The sequence below is a fragment of the Uloborus diversus genome, chromosome 6 (genome assembly GCF_026930045.1).
Source record: "Uloborus diversus isolate 005 chromosome 6, Udiv.v.3.1, whole genome shotgun sequence".
NCBI lineage: Eukaryota > Metazoa > Arthropoda > Arachnida > Araneae > Uloboridae > Uloborus > Uloborus diversus.
In genome coordinates this window covers 57,646,031-57,672,061 of record NC_072736.1, presented here as the reverse complement: position 1 = coordinate 57,672,061, position 26,031 = coordinate 57,646,031, and the positions used below count along the sequence as shown (strand labels likewise).

Here is a 26,031-nt window from a genome sequence, read left to right as displayed (position 1 = left end):
TTTTCTCATATTAACAAAGGTGGAAAGAAACCAGAATAAGGGCTTAAAATCTATTCTCCAATGGGTCCAAACGTGTTTCTTTCTTGCTCTCTCTGCTTGGAACCTCGTTAAAGTCATAAAAAGGAGGGCGTTGTTTTTCGGACTCTAGGGAAGCTAAGGTGGCACATGCAAACCTCAAGGCAAGTCAAGTGTGCACCTTTCATTGAGGGAGGTTGAGAAGAATAGAACTTTGTTAAAAGGTTGTTTCTTGGAATTTCTTGGTTGCTTATGGGAGAGGGGGGTTAGAAGGGAGCATTCGTACTTCATCAGAGTGGACAAAATCTATTTTTAGGGCCTTTGAAAGGTCAAGAGTTGGTTTTAGTGAATTTGCATTCTGCTTTTCATCACCATACCATACATTGCAGTCAGAATTTCGAAAAACCGAGAAATCTCACGCTCGAGAAACGTGCTAAAGTCTTGAACTTACACAAGAAAAGAAAATCAGAAAGGAAAATAGCAGTAAAAAAAAAGCTGCCAGCACAACAAACTCTAACAGAAATAGATAATCTTATCTTGCAGTAAAAATAAGGACACATTATCAATTTATTTTTGCAGCGGAAAAATAAACTAGAAACTAAAGTTGTTTTAGGAAAAACAAAGAATCTGAAGCAGGCGAATTTTAAAGCTATTAGTTTTTAAATAGAAAAATCATGTAAAAAGTATATTTTACATTTAAAATTAAAAAAAAAAAGCTTCTTTATTGAAATACATTCTTATTTATGATAATGTTCTTGGTTACTATGCTGCAGGAAGAAGGTAAATAACAACTATGGTGCTGTATTTACATGTTAGAAAATGTCCTCCAAGAGCGACCAACCTTAATTAACGACCACTTTTTTCAGGAACGGAGAGCGGTCGCTCCAGAGAAGTTTCATTGTATTGCTATAATTCTCGGTTCATAATTTTTCTTTCTTTTCCCTATGTCATCTGGGGGAAAAAATGAAATGCATTAAATTTTATATTTGCTCTCACCCGCGAGATTCATTAATGTGAGATGTGACTCACATGTAAAAAAAGGTTGGGCACTAACGTGTTAAACAAATCTCATCTAAGAAAATAAATAGAGATTTTTTTAATACAGAATATTCGGAATTAATAAAGAATCCTTTTATTAATTCCCAAGTTATCTGCAATCAACTACAGAATATGATTCGGAATTATTAGAATTCAATAATATATTTAAACATTTGGAATATTCATTTCATTTCAGAATGCATCTACTATTGTATTGTTTTAATTTCTGAAAATTAGCATGAATTTTAATATTTTTTGGAAAATGATGACCATTTACAATATATACACAACCTACATTATAAAACTTCACGAAATAATAAAAATAATGTGAGGAATGGAATCTAGTGATCAGTTGAACTGGTCTTGGGCATATGAGGTGTCCACTTCAAAAACTCTCTATCAATGATTTTATCAGGCCGTCGTTTTTTTTGCCTTTGCAGTGTAATCATTAATTATTTCACGCCGTTTTAAGACGATGTGCTTGCCTTTCCAATACTTTAATAAACCAAGTGCCTGCAAAGTACTAACAATATCATAAGCAGTAATGGCAGTTTCTTGACTAAGGTCTTTAATGGAAATTCCTTTTCCTTCATATGTGCTTAAGTACTCCAATAAAATGCTTTTCCAATAGCTACGATAAGATATCAGGCCTAAATCGGACAAAGGTTTCTCTGGAGATCCAACTTTCTCCTCAACTTTGCTCAATAAATAGCTAAAGTCAATCAGCATGCGACCATATCCTTGTCTCTGATAAGGGGGTAGAGTCAATATGCAAGAAACATTATAATTCAGGAAAGAGTTCTTCTCTTTTGAGAAATATCCGATTATATGTGCTCCTTCATTATCCGCCTCTGTCATTACGTAAAATAAGAACGGTTCAACATCAAAGTATAAAGTTTTGTGATCTAAAAATAACTTTGCTAGTAAGCAAAGGTTCTGACAGTATGTTTTATTTTTTTGACCATCAACTTCAAAGAATGAAATGTTTCCTTTCCTGTATATCTCATCACCAGGTGGGTAGCGCCATATGCATTTAGCAAGATGTCGGCGTAATACTGTGGAACTGCTCATGTACTTCAAGCAGAATTCACACAAATACAATTTTGGTAACATTTGATATTCTTCTGGATACGGTGCAGTGTACCAGACATCCATCTCGTATTTACCCATTTCAAGTGTGTGTATTCTACCATGTTTATTCTTATGCATTTGAAGCATTTCCTCTAACTCTTCAGCAGCACAGGCTTGAGCCTCCTTAAAGAGTTCAATGTCGTAAACTGGTGCCAAGTTATCGAGAGGAGGTTCTTTGCTCTTATCATCAATGTTCCTCACTTCTTTTGCATCAGAAAACATGCCATTTTGTTTCATTTTTGGACTAAATGATTTTCTCCTTTGCTCCTGAATATCCTTGTATTGATCTTTTTGCTCTGTTGTTGGTCCAACTTTCCTCAGCCCAAATTTATTAAGAGCGCTCTGTTCTGCATTTATCTGTCTCTCGGTCCTTCTCTGCACTCGAAGTTTATAAAGATTTTCACAAGAATTGAGGTTAGTGTTGTGGTAAATTGGGCATGTGGCGATGGTAAAATGCATTGGAAACCTGCCGCTCAAGTGGCCCTCAGAACTGCATCCCGGAACAGGACACTTAGGTTCTTTATCATCTTTTGTCTCTGTATTCTCGGTTGGAGATTTGCCTTCCACAGCGCCTCTGCCACGACCACGTTTTTTGCATCCCCTCGTTCTTTTGCCTTTTGAAGATCCTTGAGTGTCACTTGCAGAATCGCTTGTGAGATCTTTTTCCTTTTTCCATTTTGAGCCATTCATTTTGCCCTCATTCTTCCGACCTGACCCATCGTCCGACACATCAGGTTTGTCCTCTTTATAAGACTTAAAGTGCTTTCTAGATTTATACTTAGCTGAATTTGGTTTCGACACACCTGTCGAATCTTCACTACCAGTATCTGCACTTGATTCCTTCTTTTTGCTAGAGCCTTGAACTCTCTGCGACTGCAAAGCTTGTCTTGTAGGGTACACTTTGTGCTGATCTTCATCATTAAACTCACTGTCAGATTCCTCAGTAGGCTTATCGGCTATTTTAGTTTTTCTCCTACCTCTTTTACGCTTCTTGGAAGTATGTGTGATTTCACTTTCGGAGCCCGTCTCGGAAAACATTCGATCATTCATACAAAATCAAGTCTTGGAGCTGAAATGAGAAGAAAATAACTGTACAGAATTAAAGCAGGTAACATCTAACAAAAATAATATATTACCATTTTTCTTCATTAAATGTGACTGAAATTAAAAAAAAATATACATATTTTTGTAAAATACCAGCTATTTTGGCCATTAAAATTCTTATTCAAGTTTTAATTTAATTTTTTTTTTTTACTTTTTAAATTAGGGCTTAAAATTTTGTCTCTTTTTTAGCAAGGTCTGGAGAACAGAGAGAAAAAAAATAGAATAATGCCATTGTCAATCAATTTCAAGCAAATTTCTTAAAATTAAAAATGAATTTTACAATTTGCATGTGACACAAACATTTTCCATTACCAATTAAATTAATGGGTTATTGTATCTGTTACATTTTTTTCAATGAATGCTGATTTTTTAAATGAGCCACTTCTTATTTGGAAATTGGCTACAATGCTGACAAGGCTTGGACACAGGGTTGGTAAAAAAACCATTTTTTTTTTTTTTGGTTTAAATACTATTTGCGAGAAAAACAATTAATTTTCGGAAGGTAATTAAGGTTCCATGTAATTAACAGTTATTCAATAGTCACATTATACCTAATTTCTTGATTAATTAAAGAGATAAGAACAAAATCTTGTAACTAAATTAAATAATTAAAATAGCTTTCTGCGGGGAAATATTGATTGAAATGTTTGACTTGATTTACATATAAGTATGCATGTATATATAGACCCTTTATGATACAAAATACTTCAAGAAGTGGTTGTGATGCGGGTTAAGATAAAATATAATGAAGATCCAAGAAAAAAACTTTATAAAACCAACATAATATGAATAATTATCAAATAAAGTTAAAAGTTATATTTTTAAGCATAATCTTTTCAAAAGAACAATTTTCATATTTTTTCTTTCTGATCTTACACAATGCTAATTTTTATATACACAATGTCACAAATATTGAAGTAAAGCAAAATGTACAACAGTACATAATTGAACAGTCAAAAAATCGATTTCTGTTGTACTGACAAAGTTTTAAAAATAAGTGCTGCTCTATATTTGACTCCGTTCTTATTTTGGAAAGACTTGGAAAAGATATCGACTATCGCTAAAACAAAGAACCAAATCAAAAATACAAAAATTGGTGTAACATGGCTTAAATTACAGCTTATTTACTGGCATACATGTTGCATCCAGCATTGAAGTTTAAAAAATATTAAATACAAACTCTTTAGAACAAATAAATGTGTAGCAAATTCTATTTCAAGAAATTTTTTTTTGCCAAAAACGTTATATACGTGACATATAAACTGTTTTTTTTTTTAAATTTGATTCAAAAAATATTATTTGTGTTCACCTGCAGAACAAATCTTAATTTTTAGGTGCAAACAATTAAGTTAGACTGTTGATTGCCTTACAAGTCAAAGTTAAAATTCCAGGAAAGTGCAAAGAAATGGGCAAAAATGTCACACCCCTGCAACAGGAGTGAGCAATATAATGGATTGCATCTACAATAAAAGATTCAATCCTTAGTAAATCTTAACTAATCATGCAAATTAAGCATAATGATGGAAGTTGACTGAAATCTGCTTTATGGCACATACATGAAATAAAAAATATATTAATATTTTTTTTTTTTTTGATTAAAGCTTGTAATACATTTTGAAGAAGCAACTTTGCATTTTAGTATTTATCTCTGCAACTTAGCTAGGAACTTAGCATAAATGGAATTTTACATTTTTCAATATGTGTGGGGAAATCAATGTAAACCTGTAAAATAGATTTTTTTTTTTTGGCTTTTTTTTTTTTTAAACCATTTTTTAAAAAAACCGCGTGGTTTTTTTAAAAAAAAACAATTGGTTTAAACCAACGTGGTTTAAACCAAACAACCCTGCGTGGACATATTTCTTTAATAAATTCTAAACCTTGATTATTTTCATTCACACTAATTGAAATTTCATTTCAATTTAAGACTTAATAAAACTTAATTTAAGAAAAAAAATATTGAATAAATTAAGGCTTGATTTTAGCTTAATAAAACTCCTCCACAATGGCATGCATAAATTGCTTGTTCATATCTTTTTACCTATTTGACTCTTATCCTACACTTTTTTAAAATTTTTACTCAAAATTTTCCATTGACACATGCAATACATGGAGTAATGTTTTGTTCTAATTTTTAAAAATTAAGTCCAAACTAAAAATTGATTTAAGTCGATGATTTTTCCAAAAAAAAAAAAAAAAAATCAACTGATTTAAATCATGCCAACCTTTACCTACGTTTTTCAAGAAGCAAAGGTGGAAAATATTATGGATTTTCAATTAAATGAACGCTCTAAGCCTTTCTTTCAGGGTTGGGTTTTGGACTGTCCAAAACTGGTTTAAGACAGGATAGGTGGTTTTTACCGTCCAAAACTGTCCGAAACTGTTTTAAACTATCCAAACTATTTGTAATGCAGAATTATAAACATAATTAAACTTTAAATATAAAGAGTATTTGATAATATTTTTCTCCAAAATTTTCATTAAAAAAATATTTTACTTAAAAGAATTGCCAATAACTATTACATAAAAACTTCCTTATGTAACCGTTGGTAGAGTTATGAAAGGATATTCACAACACTGCCAAGACAACTAATTTCAGTTCCATAACCCAAAAGAATGTTACTAAATGTGCAATATTTAGGTGCAAAATAGAAAAAAAAATGCTTAATTTTTTAAATGGTTTTTGGAGACCATTTAAAACATGATGTTTTAACGAAAATTATTTTTTAAATCATAGATTAAAGAACAAGAAATTGATGATTAAACACTTATATTATAAAAACTTGAAATATTCTTTTTTTAGTTCATATTAATATACATTTAGTTCAATATAATATATTCTGTAACTTCTATAATTTATTGCATTTAACTCAATTATTGCACTACATTTTGAATACTTTCTTTTGCACGAATGCATAAATGTCAAAAATTTGGCTTATGGAAAAAAAATTGAATTTTTTAATGAAGAACTTAATTTTTACATAATTAAATTAAAATCAGCTGCATAAGTTAAATATATATTTATACTTAATGTTCACATTGAATACATACATTAAATAGTCAAAAAATAGTTTTGACACATTTTGTCCTGTTTTTGATACTTTCTCACAAAATAGTTTTGGACACTTTCAGGCACAAGGGTTTTGAACGGGGCCATAAACACCTTACCAACCCAGCTTTCATTTACACACATGCATAAACATAGGGAAATTTGGTTACTCTATTATCAAAAAAAAACTCATGCATTCAAGTTGAAATTTTAAACAAGCATTCAACTTTTATGTAACTGGATTAAAATCAGCTGCATTAAATAAGTTGAATGTTCTCATTAAATAAATGTTTAACATTACCATAAAACATTACCATGATACATTTTATTATGTTTTTGGTGTTTTGTCACAGAATACAATTTTTATAAAAAATATGGTTTTGGACACTTCTGGACACAAGGGTTTAGGACAGGACGGTAAAAACTAGAGATGTACCGAGTAGCACTTTGGCCGAGTAGCCGAGTATCAACCAAGTACTTGGCCTTTCACTATTTGGCCGAGTACCGAGTTCCAATTATGTTTTAAGAAGAACCACCGACAGACAAATGACGAATTTTGAACTCATTGGAATAGTAGTATAGACCTCCATATCCAAATAATAATTTTTGAAACAAAATTCCAGCTGAAATTTAATTTCGCATTACTTAAAAGATTTTGTTTTATGTCAATAATTTTACAAATAAGTTATTTTTTAAATTAAAAATAAATAAATAAATAAAAGGTAGGATTAATCAAGTTGAAATTAAAACAAATTATATCAATCTATATACTTTTAGTCCACCAAAGATAAATAATTTTTAAAAGCAAATGAAACAACGTTAAAAAAACAAATGTGCAGAAGCATTGCAGACACGTGCTTCTGCTTTATAATGAACATCTTTTTCAGTGCATAAAATGTGAGCTAATGAATGTAAAAAAATCCAATAAGTATTTTTAAATCCATAAGTTCACAATTTTTGCATTGAAAAAAGCATTTCCTGTAATGCCAAAATGCATGTTTGCAGTGTTCCTGCACATTTGTGCATTTAACATAGTTTTATTTTTTTAAGAAAAGGAATTTTTATGCTTCTTGTAAACAATTTTGTTTGTGGCAAAAATCCATTTAATAATATAAAAATTTCACATTTTTGGTATTTACCTTTTTTGCCCCATTTTTAATAAATAAGTTTCATTATCTTTGGGGCATTAAAATATAAAATTTACCCCCATTGAAGCATAACAAACTTCATTATTCTCAAAATTTGAATTTGACTTGTAAATGATTGCAGTATATTATATGCTTGCACTTTTTTATTAATTGTGAAATCTGCTGTGAACAATATTCAATGTTTTACAACTACTCGGTATTGGCCGAGTACCAAGTGCAGTCGACTCCCGCTACAACGCGATTCAACATGCGCGAAATGGCTATAAAGCAAATTTTCTACAAGTAACAAATTTTAGAGCTGACGCGAGTGAATTCCTCATCCACAACACGAATTTCTTTAGAAGGAAGTAGCGGCTTCGTTATTGACAACTAAATATATATTTTTTGAATGTTATTACATCACACTGACCATCGAAAGTTCCCACATCAAACTAGTCTAGGCATCATGTTGTTAGTGCATAAAAAAACCACTCGGCAGCTTTCTTTTTCTACATTCTAAACATTAAAGTTGATGAAATATAATGGCACCTTAGTGAGCTGTTTCATCTAAAGTTTATGAAGATGGGGGAAAAAATAAAGTTTCTGACAATAAAAAGAAGATTAAGATTCTCGATATGCTTGGACAACTACCAAACGTTGACAGTAGCAACGCAATAAGTATGAATGAATCTTCCATTCATAAAGCTAAAAGTCAAAACAAAATGATATCCGTATAAGTTCAGAACTTAGTTCAATGTTAAAGTTTGCAGAGTCTGAGTAAAGTATATGAAAATAGAAGCTGATCTTGCATTGTGGATTCAAGAGATTGGGAAGAGGGGCTTGTTGCCATAGATGGAAACGTTATAAAAGAAAAGGTGAAGCAACCGTATTTTAAAATGTATTTAATAAAAAATAACGATATGATTATGCAGCATAAATCTTCATCATCTTCATTTTTTAACTCATAAATATTATTACTGTATCTACTGTACAGTACTATTATAGTGCAGCATTTTATTATTAATACATACTGTACATACCGTGTTGTTTTATTTTATCAATCATTCTTTTTGTGCATTTTAACTATTTTATGTTGAATAAAACAGCTTTTTTATTTTTTAAATACAGTAAAAGTTGAGTTTTTTATGTAAGAAACTGTAATGTATAGTGGAAGAATGCTTGAAAGCAGTTTGAAGGGTGCTTACAAATGTCTAAAAAATTTGGTATGTTTCTAAAAAATGTTTATGCATACATTATTCCACATAGCGAAATTTCGACTTACGTGAGGAGTCTTGGAACACATCTCTCGCGTAAGTCGGGACTCGACTCTACTCGGCAAACTGGCCGAGTACCAAGTACTTGGTACCAGGGTTATTTGGTTTAAACCACGTTGGTTTAAACCATGGTTTAAACCAATTGGTTTTTTTAAAAAAAACATGCGGTTTTTTTTTTAAAATGTTTTTTTTTTTTAAAAAAAGCCCAAAAAAAAAAATCCATTTTACAGTTTTACATTGATTTCCCCACACATACACACATATTGAAAAATGTAAAATTCCATTTATGCTAAGTTCCTAGCAAAGTTGCAGAGATACATACTAAAATTGCAAAGTTGCTCCTTCAAAATGTATTACAAGCTTTAATCGAAAAGAAAATATTAATATATTTTTTATTTCATATATGTGCCATAAAGCAGATTTCAGTCAACTTCCATCATTATGCTTAATTTGCATGATTAGTTAAGATTTACTAAGGATTGAATCTTTTATTGTAGATGCAATCCATTATATTGCTCACTCCTGTTGCAGGGTGTGACATTTTTGCCCATTTATTTGCACTTTCCTGGAATTTTAACTTTGACTTAAGGTAATCAACAGTCCAACTTAATTGTTTGCATCTAAAAATTAAGATTTGTTCTGCAGGTGAACACAAATAATATTTTTTGAATCAAATTAAAAAAAAAAGTTTATACTTCACGTATATAACGTTTTTGGCAAAAAAAATGTCTTGAAATAGAATTTGCTACACATTTATTTGTGGGCAATTCCACCGTTACGGACGTAACAATCACAGACTTTAAACACTCATAATTTCAATTTGGTTTCATAAAAAGCTACATTTTTTTTCTGTTGTATAGTTGGGTGTTATTAATGCTATCAAAAATTTGGGTGCAGATTGCTTTATTAGAAAAAGTAACAAAAATTAAAAACTGCCTGTTACGGACGTAACTCAAAAAACAGCAAAATGTATACATTGTCATACAATTGCCAATATCCCTGTGAATTATTCATAGATTTCTAAAATTTTCTTTGAAATACTTGTTCTAGAGATTTTAAGCTTTCTAAAACCATAAAGTTTTCATGGATACTGTTTGTAAAATTTATGATAGAAATTTATATATTTGTTACGGACGTAACAAAAAAGTGTTACGGACGTAACATGTCTGATATACTAATTGCACAAAGCGAATAAAAGCTTATGTATACTAATAATTTTTGTTAAGAAAGTGCATTGGTCTAGATTAACACATTATTTTGACCATTTAAGTTACACTTTAATAGTTTTTAAAGATTTGGGGAGGTAGGGAGCAGCCCCCGTCCATATACCACCATGTAAATAAATATAAAATATAAATTGGTGCGTCATAAAAAGTGAAATTATCCAAGGGGAAATTAAGCAAAACAAAAGTGGAATTATTCAGTTACAAATAAATTTTTCAAATTTTTAACATGAACATGGAGGGAGTGCGGGGGGGGGGGGGGGTCTTCTACAAGGAAGAACTTTTACAGTTTAAGAATTTTCGATGATTTTCTCTATCTCTCAACAAATACATTAACTGCCAAATTTCTTTTAAAGTTTAACGGTTGCCTTTGATTTCGATCGCTTTTTAATAGAATTGGCACGTTTTTGCCAAAGGTGGAAAAAAAACTGTCGAAACTGACATTGGAAAAATGCATTTTGGCCAACATTTGCCTAAGTAATCTAAATCTTGCTTCAAAACTAAATTTGCCTTATCTGAGGATCAGATGTAGCTAGTTTAATATTTAGTATTTTTAACTCTAATCTAATTATGCTTTTTAATTTAAGTTTTAAAACTATAAAATATTCAACGCATCAATGAAACAGTAATCTAAATATTATTTTTTTGTGGAGAGTAAATAACAATAAAAAGTAACTCAGTAACTTTGGTTTAAACTATTAAACAGGACAAATTCTTATCTCTAAGTTAGTTTTTAAATAAGAAGTAATATCAATTTGGCTATGCTTTCAGAATGATAGAAGTTTGAAGAGAAAAACTATAATTAATATCTATAATATAAATTTAAAAAAAAACTTTATTGATAAAAATTACGCACAAAATGCTTTGGATTTCATCGTGTTAAATGATCAAGGAATTTTCACAAAAATCTACTGGGAGAACACTATTTTTTTTTTGTGTCATAGTGCATTGATGAAGCAAAGTTTAAGAAATTAAGGAACCCTCTAGAATATTTTGATGCATGTTATTAAGCATTAATTGCTAATCTAGAATTATTAACACCAATTGAATTAGGATTTGGAGGACAAAAAAAAATCTTACATTGAGAGGAACACTTTAGAGCAACAGTAGGATATCTTGTCTTATTCCTAGGATTAGATGTCTTAATTTTGCTCTGAGGCGACGATGTGTATTTCAATAATTTTAAAAAATGAAATTAAATATCCACTAATATTTATAAAATTTTGAAAATCACAGTATCAGAAGTTTTGTCATATCATATTACATGTCATACCCTATATTTTCATTGCCTATCCTGTATTTTTTTTCTTTTTAATTGAAAATATACATGTGTTACGGACGTAACATACTGCTTTTTGTTACGTCCGTAACAAAAAATGTTACGTCTGTAACGCCATTTTTTTAAAAACTAAAGAAATTCTAATGTTTTAAACTATGGTAAACAATTATTCTGATGAATTGCTAAAAGGACAAAAAAGGATTTCTTTTAATTTTGATTTTTTAGGAAGCAACAACAACTTTTGCTAAATTTTTGTTACGGACGTAACATTGAACTTCATTTTTTAAAAATTTTAATTGCCTAATTTCATTTTGTAAAAAAATAAAAATAAATGCATGTTATTATAGTATTATGTTAATAATTTAAGCTGTACTGCAATTAATTTTGTTTATTTTTATTTTGCTATTAGAAATAAGCGTTTGAAAATGGGGTATTTTTTTCTGATTGTTTTGAAGACCTGACTATCATATTTCCAACTAGGAAAAAAATTTATTATTTAATTTTTATTAAAAAAGCAATGCAATATTCTGAAAATACACATTGCAAACTTTACAATGATGTATAATATAGCAAAATAACTGCAATATGAAATTTTGACCTACTGGTTTCACTTTTCATGGAATTGCCCTTGTTCTAAAGTGTTTGCATTTAATATTTTTTAAAGTTCAATGCTGGATGCAACATGTATGCCAGTAAATAAGCTGTAATTTAAGCCATGTTACACCAATTTTTGTATTTTTGATTTGGTTCTTTGTTTTAGCGATAGTCGATATCTTTTCCAAGTCTTTCCAAAATAAGAACGGAGTCAAATATAGAGCAGCACTTATTTTTAAAACTTTGTCAGTACAACAGCAATCGATTTTTTTGACTGTTCAATCATGTATTGTTGCACATTTTGCTTTACTTCAATACTTGCGACATTGTGTATATAAAAATCACATTAGCATTATGTAAGATCAGAAAGAAAAAATATGAAAATTGTTCTTTTGAAAAGATTATGCTTAAAAATATAACTTTTACCTTTATTTGATAATTATTCATATTATGTTGGTTTTATAAAGTTTTTTTCTTGGATCTTCATTATATTTTATCTTAACCCGCATCACAACCACTTCTTGAAGTATTTTGTATCATAAAGGGTCTATATATACATGCATACTTATATGTAAATCAAGTCAAACATTTCAATCAATATTTCCCCGCAGAAAGCTATTTTAATTATTTAATTTAGTTACAAGATTTTGTTCTTATCTCTTTAATTAATCAAGAAATTAGGTATAATGTGACTATTGAATAACTGTTAATTACATGGAACCTTAATTACCTTCCGAAAATTAATTGTTTTTCTCGCAAATAGTATTTAAACCAAAAAAACCCGGTAACCAAAAAACCTGGTTTAAACCAAAAAAAAAAACGTTTTTTTGATAAAAAACCGTTTTTTTTACCAACCCTGCTTGGTACGTCTGTAGTAAAACCCAGGGTTTTTATCCTAGTGTCCAAAACCTTGCCAACCTAGCTTTCTTTTACAAGAAACAAAGGGTCAAATATGTTCACTTTACACCCCTAAATTGAGTAACTTTCACTCTTAATGTAAAAGATCATATGGCCTGAGGCAGTGTTTCTCAACCCTTTTTACTTCACGGCACACTTAGAGATTTTGCTTGATTTTAGCAGCAGTCTGAACTAGGGTTTAAAAAACTCAATCCACCTAGGTTTTTAATGAAAAACCTAGGCTTTTTCAAGAATCATTTTATTTTCGATCTCTATTTATAGGTTTTACCTAACTACTACTTTGATAATTTTACTTTCATTGAATATTGAATCATGCATCTATTTTTACTCCAAAAGAGTAAAAAATGTCAAAATTGAAGAAAAAAAAAAAAGAAAACAGTTTAATATTTATATGAAATATTATCAAAATTCTTTTTTCTAAAACATGACCATTTAAGATAGAAGCATTAACTATATTCAGAAAATATTGTTCAAAAAACCTTTTTAAAAAAGTTTTCTTTCTTTTCGGAAATATTGTATTTAGTAATTCTAATAAGTCACGACCTATTTCCGCTCTTCACAGCTGAATTGTACTACCAGTGAATGATGAAAAGGTCCATGTGGACAATATGAAGTTCAGGATTGCAAAAATAAAACCTTTTCATGCACAAGATTGAAAGTTGGATACATTTCCAATCGCTTTTGAAACATAATCATTAATTTGTTTCCGTTCTTTCTAAATTAAAGTATTTTCTCCAAAATGCAGTGAAACATAAAAATTATAAAACAAATAAATAATAATAATATATAAAAACATTGTATGATCTAGTGATGTGCCGGATCGTTAAAAAAGTAGATTCGCAGATACGGATCTCAAATTTTTTTTACCCGAGTGTAAAATTTGCTAGGGAAGGTATTCCCATCAGGGTAATGGCAGTTTCTTCAAAAAATGTCATCTAAAGCGAAAATATAACCAAGACTATGATTTACTCTTTAAAGAAATCTCCGTTAAAATTGAAGAAGAGTTGGAAGGAATGGGTCAGCTTTGCATTAATGCTTAAACAGAATATGATAAATTATTTTTAGCTTGCTCGTTAGAGATAGGATACAGGAGCAAGAGTGTAAAGCTGCTTCTGAACATGCTAGAAATATTTTTTTGCATTTTATTTCAGCATAAATGCAGCGCTGACCCATTCCAATTAACTCATCCCGACCAACAAAATAACAGAGTCGGAAACACCTTTACAATCAGTAAATAGAGAATTTAGTATCACTTTTTTTGAAGGATGTCGAGAAAAACCAAAATGAAGAATAACACAAACCCCAAATACATAACAAAAACCAATATGAAATTAAAATAAAAAAAAACATGTCCCTGAGGGCCGACCTTATATGAAGATGAATTTCGCGAGTCAGAACACACATTTAAGTAAGAAAAACAACATTAAAAAAAGCACAAATTTGCCAATAACAGCAGACACGTGTTTCGGCGTTACAGGCAACGCCTTTTTCAATGCAAAAAGTAATGATCTTATGAATGAAAAGACATCTGACAAAAGACATTGTTAACAAATATGAACTGACAGCAGATAGAAATTTTAAATCATGGAGCTTTTTTGTTTTGTTTTCAGACGATGAAATCTCTACTAATCATGCAAAAGGCTTAGAGGGCAGTTCTCAAAAGCTGGGAACAAAAAAGTTAACTTTGAGCAATTTTAAAAATTTTCAAATTTGACATCAATTTTGCTTTTCTATATAAAAATAGAGTTTGGTAAATTTGTTCCCTAAGATCTCAGAAACTACCCCGTAGATTTGGCTGAAACTTTCACCGTTTGTTCAGTTTGGTACTGAGAAGGTTTATAGACCAGTTCGAAAAAAATCCGATTGATAGTTCCCTTTTCATTCCAATTTTAGTCCCAATTTCCGCATAAATGCCCCAATATGGGGGTGGAAAAAAACGTGCACATATTAACATTATATGTCCATCGAAAGCGCCAATTTTTCTACTGAAGATAGCATCTGTTTGAAGTTTCTAAGTTGAATAAAAATTGAGTTATGAGCTTTTTTGTTCCCTGTTCGAAGGCTTTCATCAATCCAAGTCATTACTTAGTGTGTCATCTCAACTCCCAAGAATTGTTGTATTGTTGAATATTTTTGCGTTTCGTCTGACTTTTTGAGGCTTTTCTCAAGTCAAATCTTAAAGTAACGTTTTTCCACAAGATTGGCTGAAAATAAATGGATTTGGCTGATCATTTTACTTTTAAACGGAACTTATGTAATTAATGGTTTATTATTATTATTTATGCTGATTAGACACTTGCTCACCAGAATTTTTTCAGAAAGATTTCAGTAGCTGATGCATTTGGCAGTTTTTTCCACTGTCGCTGTTTTTGAGCCCAAAGACTATGTAATAATGTTTCTCAGCTTTCACCATATAAACAAAATATCGCCAATCACAGATACTTAAAAAAAAAAAAATAATAATACTGTGTAAAATAATTCAATAGCTAAATTAGGAAAATCCATAAACCGCACAAAAACTTCCATTAATTTTTCTTTTTGCACGATTTCAAACAATCGCCAAATTTTACTACTTATTTTGGAAACATTTCGGATGAAACCGTTTAGCGCCATTTTTTTTTTTTTTGACCAAAGGAATCTCAGCATCTGGCAACAATATTTCTACAATAAAAATTAGTAAGGAGGGGGAGTATTATTGAAAGTGTCCCAAAATGATTCTCGCAAATTTGGTAAGATTTTAAACCGCACCAAGTGTTCACAAAAATTGAAATTTCCCAAAATAACTAAAGCAAGTGTAAGGGGAACACGGGCGGATACATTTTTTAAAACAGTTCGTACATCAATAGCCATACAGAGAAGGTTTTAGATTTAAAAAAAAAAAGTACTAACAGATAAATCTTTTTAAACATGCAAAGTTTAATTTCATATTTCAGAAATTCTTCAATTTTGTATATGCTTAAATGTCGTGCTTTCGTTTCTAATTGAATGCTATTTTGTTCTTTATACTAATTGCTATTTTAGTTTAATGAGTAAGGAAGAAGCTCGATTTTTAATCATGTCAAAAAGGTTCGTTTTAAATTCTTTCGCTTAAAACAGAAAACAAGGGCAAGTAACGATTGTTTCTCATAATTATTACTGACCCAGGCAACGCCGGGTATTTTTGCTAGTATTCTATAGTATGCATACCTAGAATACAATATATGAACATGAAAAGACAGCAGGTATTTGAAAAAATTGTTAATTAGCAACATAGGCGTCGGAACCGGGGGAGCTGAGGGAGCTTGAGCTTCCCCTGGAATATTTCAGACCGGCTTGGCTCCCCCGGAAAATTCTTGCACTGCTGCTTTTTGCCGTACAATGTTTACCTCAACCTGATTTCAAAAATGTGTGCTGCCTTTTTTGGAAATTTCGGAATTTCTACTCAATGAGCAACAAAAGCAGTGAGCAGACGGAGTGGTCAGTGCACTTGAATTCATTTTCACCTTTTTTTTCACTGTTTAAACACTCTTGATTGCCGAAATGCAGGAAAGTGGACTCTACTTCGCGGCTTGCAAAATCAGTACCAGTCAGAGGCGTAGCATAACCAAACATTTTTTTTTTGGGGGGGGGGGCACCAGAGCCATTACCAAGAAGGGTTTTGCTACCCCCGCCCAGTTTTTCAGAAATGGCGTCACCAATTTCATATTAGTAATGAAAAAAAAAAGCAGAAAGGAAACCTTTGCGATCTTAAGAAGGGCAATTCCATGGTGTCGGACGTAAAAAATGAAGAAAAATTTCTCAGTTTTATTTTCATTTACCAAATATAAACTGTTCCAAAATGATCAAACTTATTTACAAGATACTCACTACATCCCACTGAATAAAAAATCATGATAGTTTTCCAAAATAGATCCCTAAAATATAAATTAAAAAAATTTAAAGAGTTGGTGTCGGACATAAACGCACAAATAGTAAAATTGATGGTTCACTTAAAAATGATTAAAAGTCTGTGAATTGGCTTACATTTTAATTTTAAAAACAGCATAATTCTAAAGTACACTTATGATTGAAGCATATATTACAGTTTTCAAATGATATTATAAGGAATAAAATTATTTAAAAAAATATTTTTAGCTTGGTGTCGGAAGTAAATTTTCGGTGTCGGACATAAATTGTTCATATTGGACGTAAACTATTGCTCTTAAATGTAAATACATAACAATGATTACAGTTATAAATATGTAAATTATAGGTTATATATACTGAAACAAAATTTACCAAATAGATTCAGAAGTAGGGTTGATTGGGGGAAGTGGGACACTGGGGTAAGTGGGTCACCCCACAAAAACTGAGGTATCCAAATGATTTTTATACTTTTTTACATTGATCATGTCATGGTTCATCATAGTGATTAGTTTTGCATATATTTGGGTTAAGTGGAATTTTTTTCTAGGTCAGAGAACTTAGTCAAAAAAAAAAAAAAAATCTGAACAATATTTTTTGGCGAGTTTAAGTAGCATTTTTCAAAGAAGTGCTTCCCGGTTAGCATTAATTTTTTTATGATCATTAAACATTCATGTACAGTTTAACATAAAGTGCATACTGCAGTTAGAATTTTTGAGTGAAATATTATTAAAAACTGTTTCAGAGGAGGGGCCCCACTTACTTCGTAAAATTTTGCTATAAGACGTCCCCACACTATGGGTTAAGTAGTTCCCCCGCCCCCTAACAGTGAGGATTTGAAAATCAAAAGCAACATTGATGAAATATTTGTATTACTGAAATACACGACAATTATGATGACTTAGTAGAAATTGATAGTTCAGCTACAAAAGCTGGTGATTAGTCATTTGTGAAACTTACATGAAAGAAAACCATCAAGATTTATATGGGTTGAATGTTGATAATGGTTCTTCCTTAGCCAACTTTACATAGACGCAGACATTTAGTGTTCCTAATTTCTTTTTACACTTATAGTTTTGGCAAATTTGTCAAAATTGATCTTAATCAACTGTATTACGTTCATTCAACACACCTTTTCTCAAAAGGGGTCCTACTTACCCCTATCAACCCTAAATGTATATACAATAAATTCACTAAGTTGTTTTTTATGCATGTTTCACTTTAACTTTGAAATTAAAGGCAAAAAAAGGAGAAACACAGTTGAAAACATATGTTATTTAAAGGAATGTAAGAGTGTCGGACGTAAAAATTTTTTTACGTCCGACACCTAGATTTTAGTAAAAAATATTCACTTGTTACAAAATGAAAATTGGTTACATCAAAGAAATTGAAATTCTTACTTTGTACCCAAAAATGCATGTATGTAGCTTTAAAATTATTGGCTCAGCATAATTAACTGCCCATTTTGGTGTCGGACGTAAAACACTTAATGTACCCCAGAGGAATTCTTTTACAAATTAAAATTAATTATATTTTGACACATTTTTGCAACATCACCAGCAACACTCTGTATCTTAAAGTGGTTATTCATCTCAATTCATAATATTAGCACGAATGTTTTGGAAAAAACAGAATTTCTTCGAGAGTCTCCAAATATGGTTTGAAAATACTCAAGATGTTGACCTTGGTTTAGCCTGCTGTAACTTATTTATAACTGAAGTGATCAAATTTTAGACAGGCATTTCAAAATATACAACTCTTTACCTTTAAAATGACACCTCATTTGTTTACATATTTTAATTTTGAAAATTTGATCATCTGGTTAACCTTATCATGGAATTGCCCAGAACATGTAATAGAAATGATAAGTGAACAAATAGAATAAAAGTGTCAAAAAGAGTTTTTTATGCGAAATTTGAAAGCAAATGCAATCTTGGAATATTATTTAGAAACATCCAAGCAAGGTTATGCATTATGATTTACCTCTGAGGAGCGCTGAAACGAACGTTTCGAACATTTTTTAACGAAAAGAAAGTATTCAGTGTTTAGTAAAAATCTATGACAAGCGTCAGTCAAGTAAAAAATGAATACATAAATAAACATAACTTCATAGAGGCTGCGGCATTTTTAAATTTCTTTTTTTTTTTTTTCTTTTTTTGTAAAAATATCATCATGAAAATAGTGATTAAGTAGAGAAAAATATATGTGCCACCAAAATACATTTTAATTAGAGAAAAAGTTGAAACAGAGTAAGGCGAGATTTAAAAATGTCATGACTAGTCACACCACTGCTAGGTTCTAGTTCTAAGTGTTTAAATACAAAAGGGAAAATTAAACAAAAATTTTACAGCGATGTTCTCGAGACATGACATCTAAAACAAAAGAAATTGTAAAAACTAAGATAAGTCTGAACTACCAAAAAATTCAAAATGTTAAAAGTTTTTTTTTTTTTTTAACGGGGTCCGCAAACGCATGTATTTTAAACAAATAAAAATCAGGGGTATGTCCAAGGTTTTTCACAAGGTCCGTTTTTTGTGAAAAAAAAAAAAATTTTGTGAAAAATGAATTAATTTTGTGAAAAATAAAAATAGTTTCGCAAAAAAAAAAAAAAATTTTTTTTTTGTTAAATCGAAATTTTAGAATTTAGAGCGGGCACAAACTGCGTCATTTAAACTTAAAGTAGAGTGATTTCCTCTTCTATGTTGAGAATATCATTCTGGGGTGTTTTTCTAGTATTTAGCGGGGGGGGGGGGGGGCGGCGGCATCGCTCCCTCAAGTAGCAATATTTATCTACCATTCTACATTATGTTAAATTATACTAGAAATATTTCTGCACAGCATTTAAAATAATTGTAACAAAAAATAAATAAATAAATAAAATTCAGACGAGGGGTGGTTCAGCATTTAACTTTTTGACCCAAGACACTCTTAAAAAAGCACAGAATTTCGTTTAAAACTTATAAATTCCGTGATTTTAACAAAAATAAAAAGAGATTTTATTTGTTTACTTCTTAACAAAGCGTACTAAAAATCAAAAATTAAAAAAATCGGAAACCCATAGTGGATGCAAAGAGATCGCAATTCTCAAAGTGAAGACATCAAAGGTATAAAAACGGCTTGTAAAAGAAATTTTTTTGATAAAATTATTTTTAAATTGCATTTTCGAGTCCTATGATAAACATATCATTAATATCTGTGGACACAGTTAAAGCAAAAATAAAATTAAACCATTGATTCAGCATTTTAATTTTTGACTCATAAAAGAAAATAGAATTTTGCTTTAAAAACTTGAAGTGCGTGTTCTAACAAAAATAGAGACTTTTCATTTATTTGCATTCTTATAAAGCGAAGTTAGCTTGAAGAACAAAATATGATTCTTATATCGGATGTTAAAAGATTGTATTTTTCAAAATGTAGACATCTTAACAAAAAAAAAAGGGCAAGTAAAAGTTTATTTTAAGTTAAACATCCTTGTTAGCATCGAAAAATCAAACCCATATAATTTTCTCCCAAAATAAGTTAAACATAGCACCGCACTGTAAAAATGCAAATATTGACAAGCTGGTAAAATGATGAGAATATTTTCTAATTAAATCATTATAAAGGTTTAACGCCAGATGCTAAATGGCCAGAAGAAATGGAAAGTTTACAATAACACTGCGCTGCTAATTACCTGTTATAAAACAAACAAAATTATCTAAAACCAAACTTATTTTCAGCTGTTAATTTCTTTCCAAGAAACAAACAAGCATTATATTTATTTGGTGGTAGCAATTTATCACTTGCAGGAGCATCACAAGAGTGCCATTTTTTTTTTCTTTGCAAAATTAGCAAATTTTGTATAAGCTGATCCCTCTAATTTGACTTTAAAACATGTTCCAAAAATTATGGGTTTAATATGGTTATTTTGCTTTCAGATTTGCTTTTTCAATAAACAATTTGTGAAAGATCCGTTCTTGTTTATCAAAATTGTGTGAAGGGTCCGTTTAGGTTGATCCGGATTTTGTGAAAGGTCCGTTTTGTTTGATCGCGATTTTGTGAAAGGTCCGTTTTGGTTGATCGGATTTTTGTGAAGGGTCCGTTAACGCATCCAAATATTCTCTGGCCAGACCCCTGAAAATATAAGGCTAGAAATTGAAAATTTCATTATGGAAAAACATAGCCACTCAAATAATTTTGGAAATGAATAGCAGCTGAGAGCGAAGACAGTGGCCGAGGAAAACGCTCCCAGGCCACTTTTCCACCCAAGCATTTGCAAAGATCATCTAGAATACATTTTTAAGACCACACAAATTAGAAAAAACATCCTATTTTTGATTTTTGGGCTAATTTCTTTATAATTCTGGAACAAAAGATTAAGTGTCTAGCAAGCTGGGGGTGATGAGTCAGTTTGGCATTTAAATATGAATAGCATGGGTGCTCCAGACATAACTAAAAAAGATTGCTAAGGTTGTTTGTACTTGTTCAAATAATTTCAACTTTCCAAAAACTTATCTCATTTTAAGTTATCTGACCCCTAGTTACAGTTATTCGTTTTTTTGCTTTCTAAGTTACGATTTATTCGTCACTTACAGATATATTTTCATGACAAAATTGTTACTTTTCATCTACTACTGCAGATAAAAACCCTAACAATATTATTATACTAATATTTTATAGTTTCTATCAAAGACTTTTACAAAAACTTATCTGAACAATATAATACATAATGGACACTTCATTTTAACACATTTCCAACATTCTGTTTTTCCTCCCTCCTGTTTCATCTATTCGCCTTTTTCTAGTTCTCAGAAAATAAGAAATTCTTCTAAATGCTACGCTGTTGAAGCCTCCCCTTTCCTCCAAAATTATTACAGAGCACTTCAAATTTTGTTTTCAATGCTCCGATTCCCTGAAAATTACCGGAAGAGAGTCCCTGGATACCTTGCTCTCCAACAACATGGGAGATTATGTAATGTTGCGTTTTTTGGGACTTTAATTTAAAAAAATTGCTGGGCCCCTAACGGCAACAAATATGATCCACAGTCGCGTGTTTTAGAGACTACAATTTCAAAAAAATTAACGAGAAGGAACCTTTGAACCTTTTCTGATAACATCACTGAAAAACGCTCTCTAGTAGGACTTCAAGTTTAAAAGTTTCCAAACTAGAGCCCTAGTACAGTCTTTTCCTCAGACATCATTGAAGGTTGTCTACAATTACGTTTAAGACTTCAAGATTGAAATATTGGGCGGGAGATGTAAATCGATTTGAAAAATCGATCGAGGACAATCCTTCGAGTCATATTTTCACTAAAGTCAACATGGTATACAATCGCGTTTTTAAGACATTAATTTCGAAAAATTTTCAGGGAAGGTGTTCAAACCTTTTCTCCCCTTAACATTACCAAAGATCGCCTAAAAATTCGTTTTTAGAACAAGAATTCTGAAAATTTTCGGGGGGAGGATCCCCAAAACTCCTCTATTTCTACGTGCTCATCATCGAGTACTGACTGACCTTCTTTCAAAACCAGAAATTTTATCACCTCATTCTCTCCACAAACAATTGATACAAGATAAAAAAGAGATGAAAGCTTCGAAGCAAATTTCATATGTAGAAAAAAAAATTAAAGCCCCCCCCCCCCACCAATTATTTTAGGGGGGCACTGCTTCTGCCCCTTACATACCAGACACTTTTCATAATGTGTCCCAGCTCCCCCTACTTCTACAAAGTTCCTACGTCTCTGATTAGCAAATTAAATCAGCAGTCTGTAGGTAACAGATTTTGTGTCCTGTAGGTAACGGATTTTGGACATCATCATAATGTAAGTTTCACCATTTTTGACAATTGTTAATCTGATTTTTAACTTTTCCAATGAAAATTTTATTTACTACTTTTTGAATTTTGCAATTGAATAATAAAGAGGATATTAATGAAGTACTTGAATGGCTATACATCCTGCTCTTTACATATAACAAAGTTTTGGAATGATTTTGAAGAAGTTGATGAAAGGTAAAAAAAAGCTCCATGGAAATAACTATACAAACTCGTAGCTTCTTTCATTAAATAACATTTGTATTTCTCTGGATTATTAACTTTCATTTTCTGCAGATATTTTTCAAACTTAGAATGTGCTTCTACCAGAACCTCATTTTTTGTTCTATTTCTAGGAGACAATCTTGTGTGAGCATTAAACTTTGCAATAAATACTTTTGCAAATAGGTATTAAAAATCAATAATGACTTCAAAAACAATATAAATACAACACAAATTCCATAAAAGAACTTAAATTGATTACAGCACTTTTTCAAAACATGTTGTTAATTCAAAAGATTTACTATCGCTCAAATCTTAATATAGAATGAAAATTACCAACTGATATTTGTTCACAAATCAACTGCAGACGATTTTTTTTTACTCTAAAAAATTCGAGAATTAAAACAATTATTTAAATTAAAAATAATACAAATGTAAAAAGTGACATAATTTTTAATAATGAATATTTTTTCTTATGTCATAAGAATTAAAACGATGTCTAAAACAAAATTATCGAAAAAAGAAATTCGTATTTCTATTTGGAGATCGTTAAATTATGATTCCAAAAGAAAGGAGAGAAAAAAAAATCATAAAATAATAAAAGCGGAGGGAAAAAAAAATGCTAGCACAGGTGATAAAGTCACCAAAACTGGTGCACTTTGATGATAAACTACATTTATGAAACTGGAATTCTCTGGTAACCTTTAGCTTATCGTATACTGTGGAGGTTTGCTTGACGATTTTAGCGCAAAATGGCTTTCGTTACGATCATAACCAGCCATGCTTCTACAGTAATTTATGTATTGTTTAATGTGTAACGTATTAATTATGCAAAATACCAATAGATTAAAGAAGATAACATTATAATAACCTTTTTTATTGAGATTAGAAGACAGTGAATCATCAAAAATTATGAATAAATGGACAGAATTATCGGCGTCAAGATCGCAACGCCATTTGGACATCTTACATGTATGATTAAGAAAAATCATTTTTCTTCTAAGATACTGCATAAAAGCTTATGAAAACTTTTAAACAATTAAAAATTGATTCTGAGGATCGATAAATACCTTTAAAACGAAAACATCACATACTAACTCCTTAAATATAGCATTGTAAAGATCGTAACTTTTGGACATGCATCAAATTTCAAACTTACTTTTTTCTAAAATCGTTTACAAAGTAAATAATCTGTCTTTACTTTTGTTATTGGTGTAAAATATTAACAAAAAATTATTCAGTGTAAGATTCATACCTTTAATTTTTTTCTGAAACGTATGGAAATAATTAAAAAAAATTTTTTTTAATGGTATATTTGCTCAGTTATCGTTTTGGTATGTCCAAAATTGTGCCTTTTAGCAAAGAAAATATTTTTTAAGGGCATTTGAAGAGCACTTTTTCCATAATTTATGTCAATTCTTGTCTCTATACAGTATTATGATTTAACTCAATTTAACTCTAATTGAAATGAAAGTTATTTGGTGTTAAAGCTTTAAAGTTGAGGTCTGTGTTTGCTCCCACCTTTAGAGAACTGCCCTAGAATTGCATTTAGAATTTACTTAACAAGATTATAGCTCTTACTGTATATAACTTGGAAGTTCCAAATAAATACAAAATGTAGAAAACTTGGTTCTTTAAATTAGCTCCAATATTTTTAACGTACGGTAAGTTTTTACTACCATAATCGTGAAGAAAGTTAAATTGGCTTTTAATTAACATCTCCGACTCCACTGGTAATTAAAGAGCTGCAAAAACAAGGCTAATCTAAGCCCACTTTCGATCAAGTCAGCTTTTGAATGAAAAAAAGAACTATCAAAATCTGTTTATCTGTTTAGGAGCTACAATGCCACAAATAGACACACATATACATTTTTAAAACTTAAAATTATCCCTTCCTTTTTGCGACAGAGGTACAAATTGGCCTCGGAAATGATGCCTTATAATTTAAATAGGGAATAAAACCTAATTGAAACGGAATTTAATAGTCTTTTATTCAAATATTTAATATATTTAAGAATTTTTAGACTAGAAAAGATCCGTTTAAGATCTGTCAAAAAAGTAACGGATACAGATCTTTATTTTCCCTCGGATACGGATAGCCAAAACATCACTAATATGATCTGTTGTAACCACTTCATTGGTAATTTTAAAATTTTCTCATAAACAAAGCAGCGCTTAGTACATCTGAAAATAGGGAAAACCTAGAAGACAAGCCATGAGTATCTACCAGATCAAAAAGAATATGAACAGAAATTAGATAAAAAGAGATGAATAAAACATACTGCAGCTGGATATCTTGTATGATTTTAACTAAGCTATCCCTCCAAGTTGACATAACTTAGCAACCATTATGTTTAACTGGATCACAGCACAATCTGAATGTAATTTCTTCTATCAACCCTTTAGAATACCAGGCTTTCCAATCAATGAACAGATGGAGCCCAACTTTATTACAAAGATTGGTCAGCAGGAATTTTGAATCTGACAGTAAGGGTGTGACACATTTAAAAAACTGTTATTCTATAACAAACTGATAACGTATTAACTATCAATAAAGTTGAACAATATTTAAACTTCAACGAAATAAATATCGATTTTTCGAAATTTTTTAAAAAACTATATTGATTAATGTTGAAATGTGAATTATTGTCACTTAAATTAAACTGCATACCATAAACAGTTTGAAAATTACACAAAAGAAATGGAAAAATGAAATTAAAGAGATTAAGTTAAAATTGGGTTGAAACCAAATAGCCAGATATTTTTTTTTTTTTTTTGCTACATGTAGCCTACACAAATTGAATAATTAAAAAATTATTAATACCTATACAATTACCACGGATAGAAGAGATCTCAATTCTTACCAACTTCTTGCCAAAGCTTTGAGTTTTATTTAGTCGAATTTATTTCTTTTTCAATCAAACAGCAGAAACCTTGAGTTTTAAATTAAGAAATTTCGCTTCCGGGTCAACGAAAGGAATTTATCAACATGGATCACAATTTCCAATCAAAACAATTTTCTCGCAGGACGGTTGAATCAGTGACAGTTACAATTTTACATTCCGTTCTACGAAACTCACCGGTCGTTCGGTAAGTAACCGGTACTAACCGCAGCATTCTATGATCAACCGGTTACCGCATCGGTTACCATTCTAAGCAGTTGATTGGAGCACATGATCATTAGCTGTCACGTGATTAAGTAACCGGTAGCTACCAGTCGTGCTCGTCGAACGTAAGCTTAGAGGGTTCGTTGCAGGAAAAATATACGAGCAACCGGTTGCTGACTAGTTTCGATGACGTCGTAGTGAGTGTCCTGTTTTAACGGCAACCCTAGAATACATCTGGTTAGCCACCGACAGGTTAGTAACCGGTAACTCGGTCGACCTT

General features: G+C 30.7%; 1 protein-coding gene across 1 annotated transcript; it reads right to left on the bottom strand.

Moving 5' to 3' along the window:
• Positions 1 to 1,464: 1,464 nt before the first annotated feature.
• On the bottom strand, positions 1,465 to 25,659 carry LOC129224406 (histone acetyltransferase KAT7-like). Its single transcript, XM_054858855.1, has 2 exons — positions 25,509 to 25,659; positions 1,465 to 3,253 (listed from the first exon to the last, which is right to left on the bottom strand). Exon 2 carries the CDS (start codon positions 3,232 to 3,234, stop codon positions 1,465 to 1,467), a length of 1,770 nt encoding a protein of 589 aa, XP_054714830.1. The 5' UTR covers positions 3,235 to 3,253; positions 25,509 to 25,659.
• Positions 25,660 to 26,031: the final 372 nt, after the last annotated feature.

Coding starts and splice junctions, on each gene's coding strand:
- LOC129224406 (XM_054858855.1), bottom strand. CDS start 3,234: ATGAATGATCGAATGTTTTCCGAGACGGGCTCCGAAAGTGAAATCACA.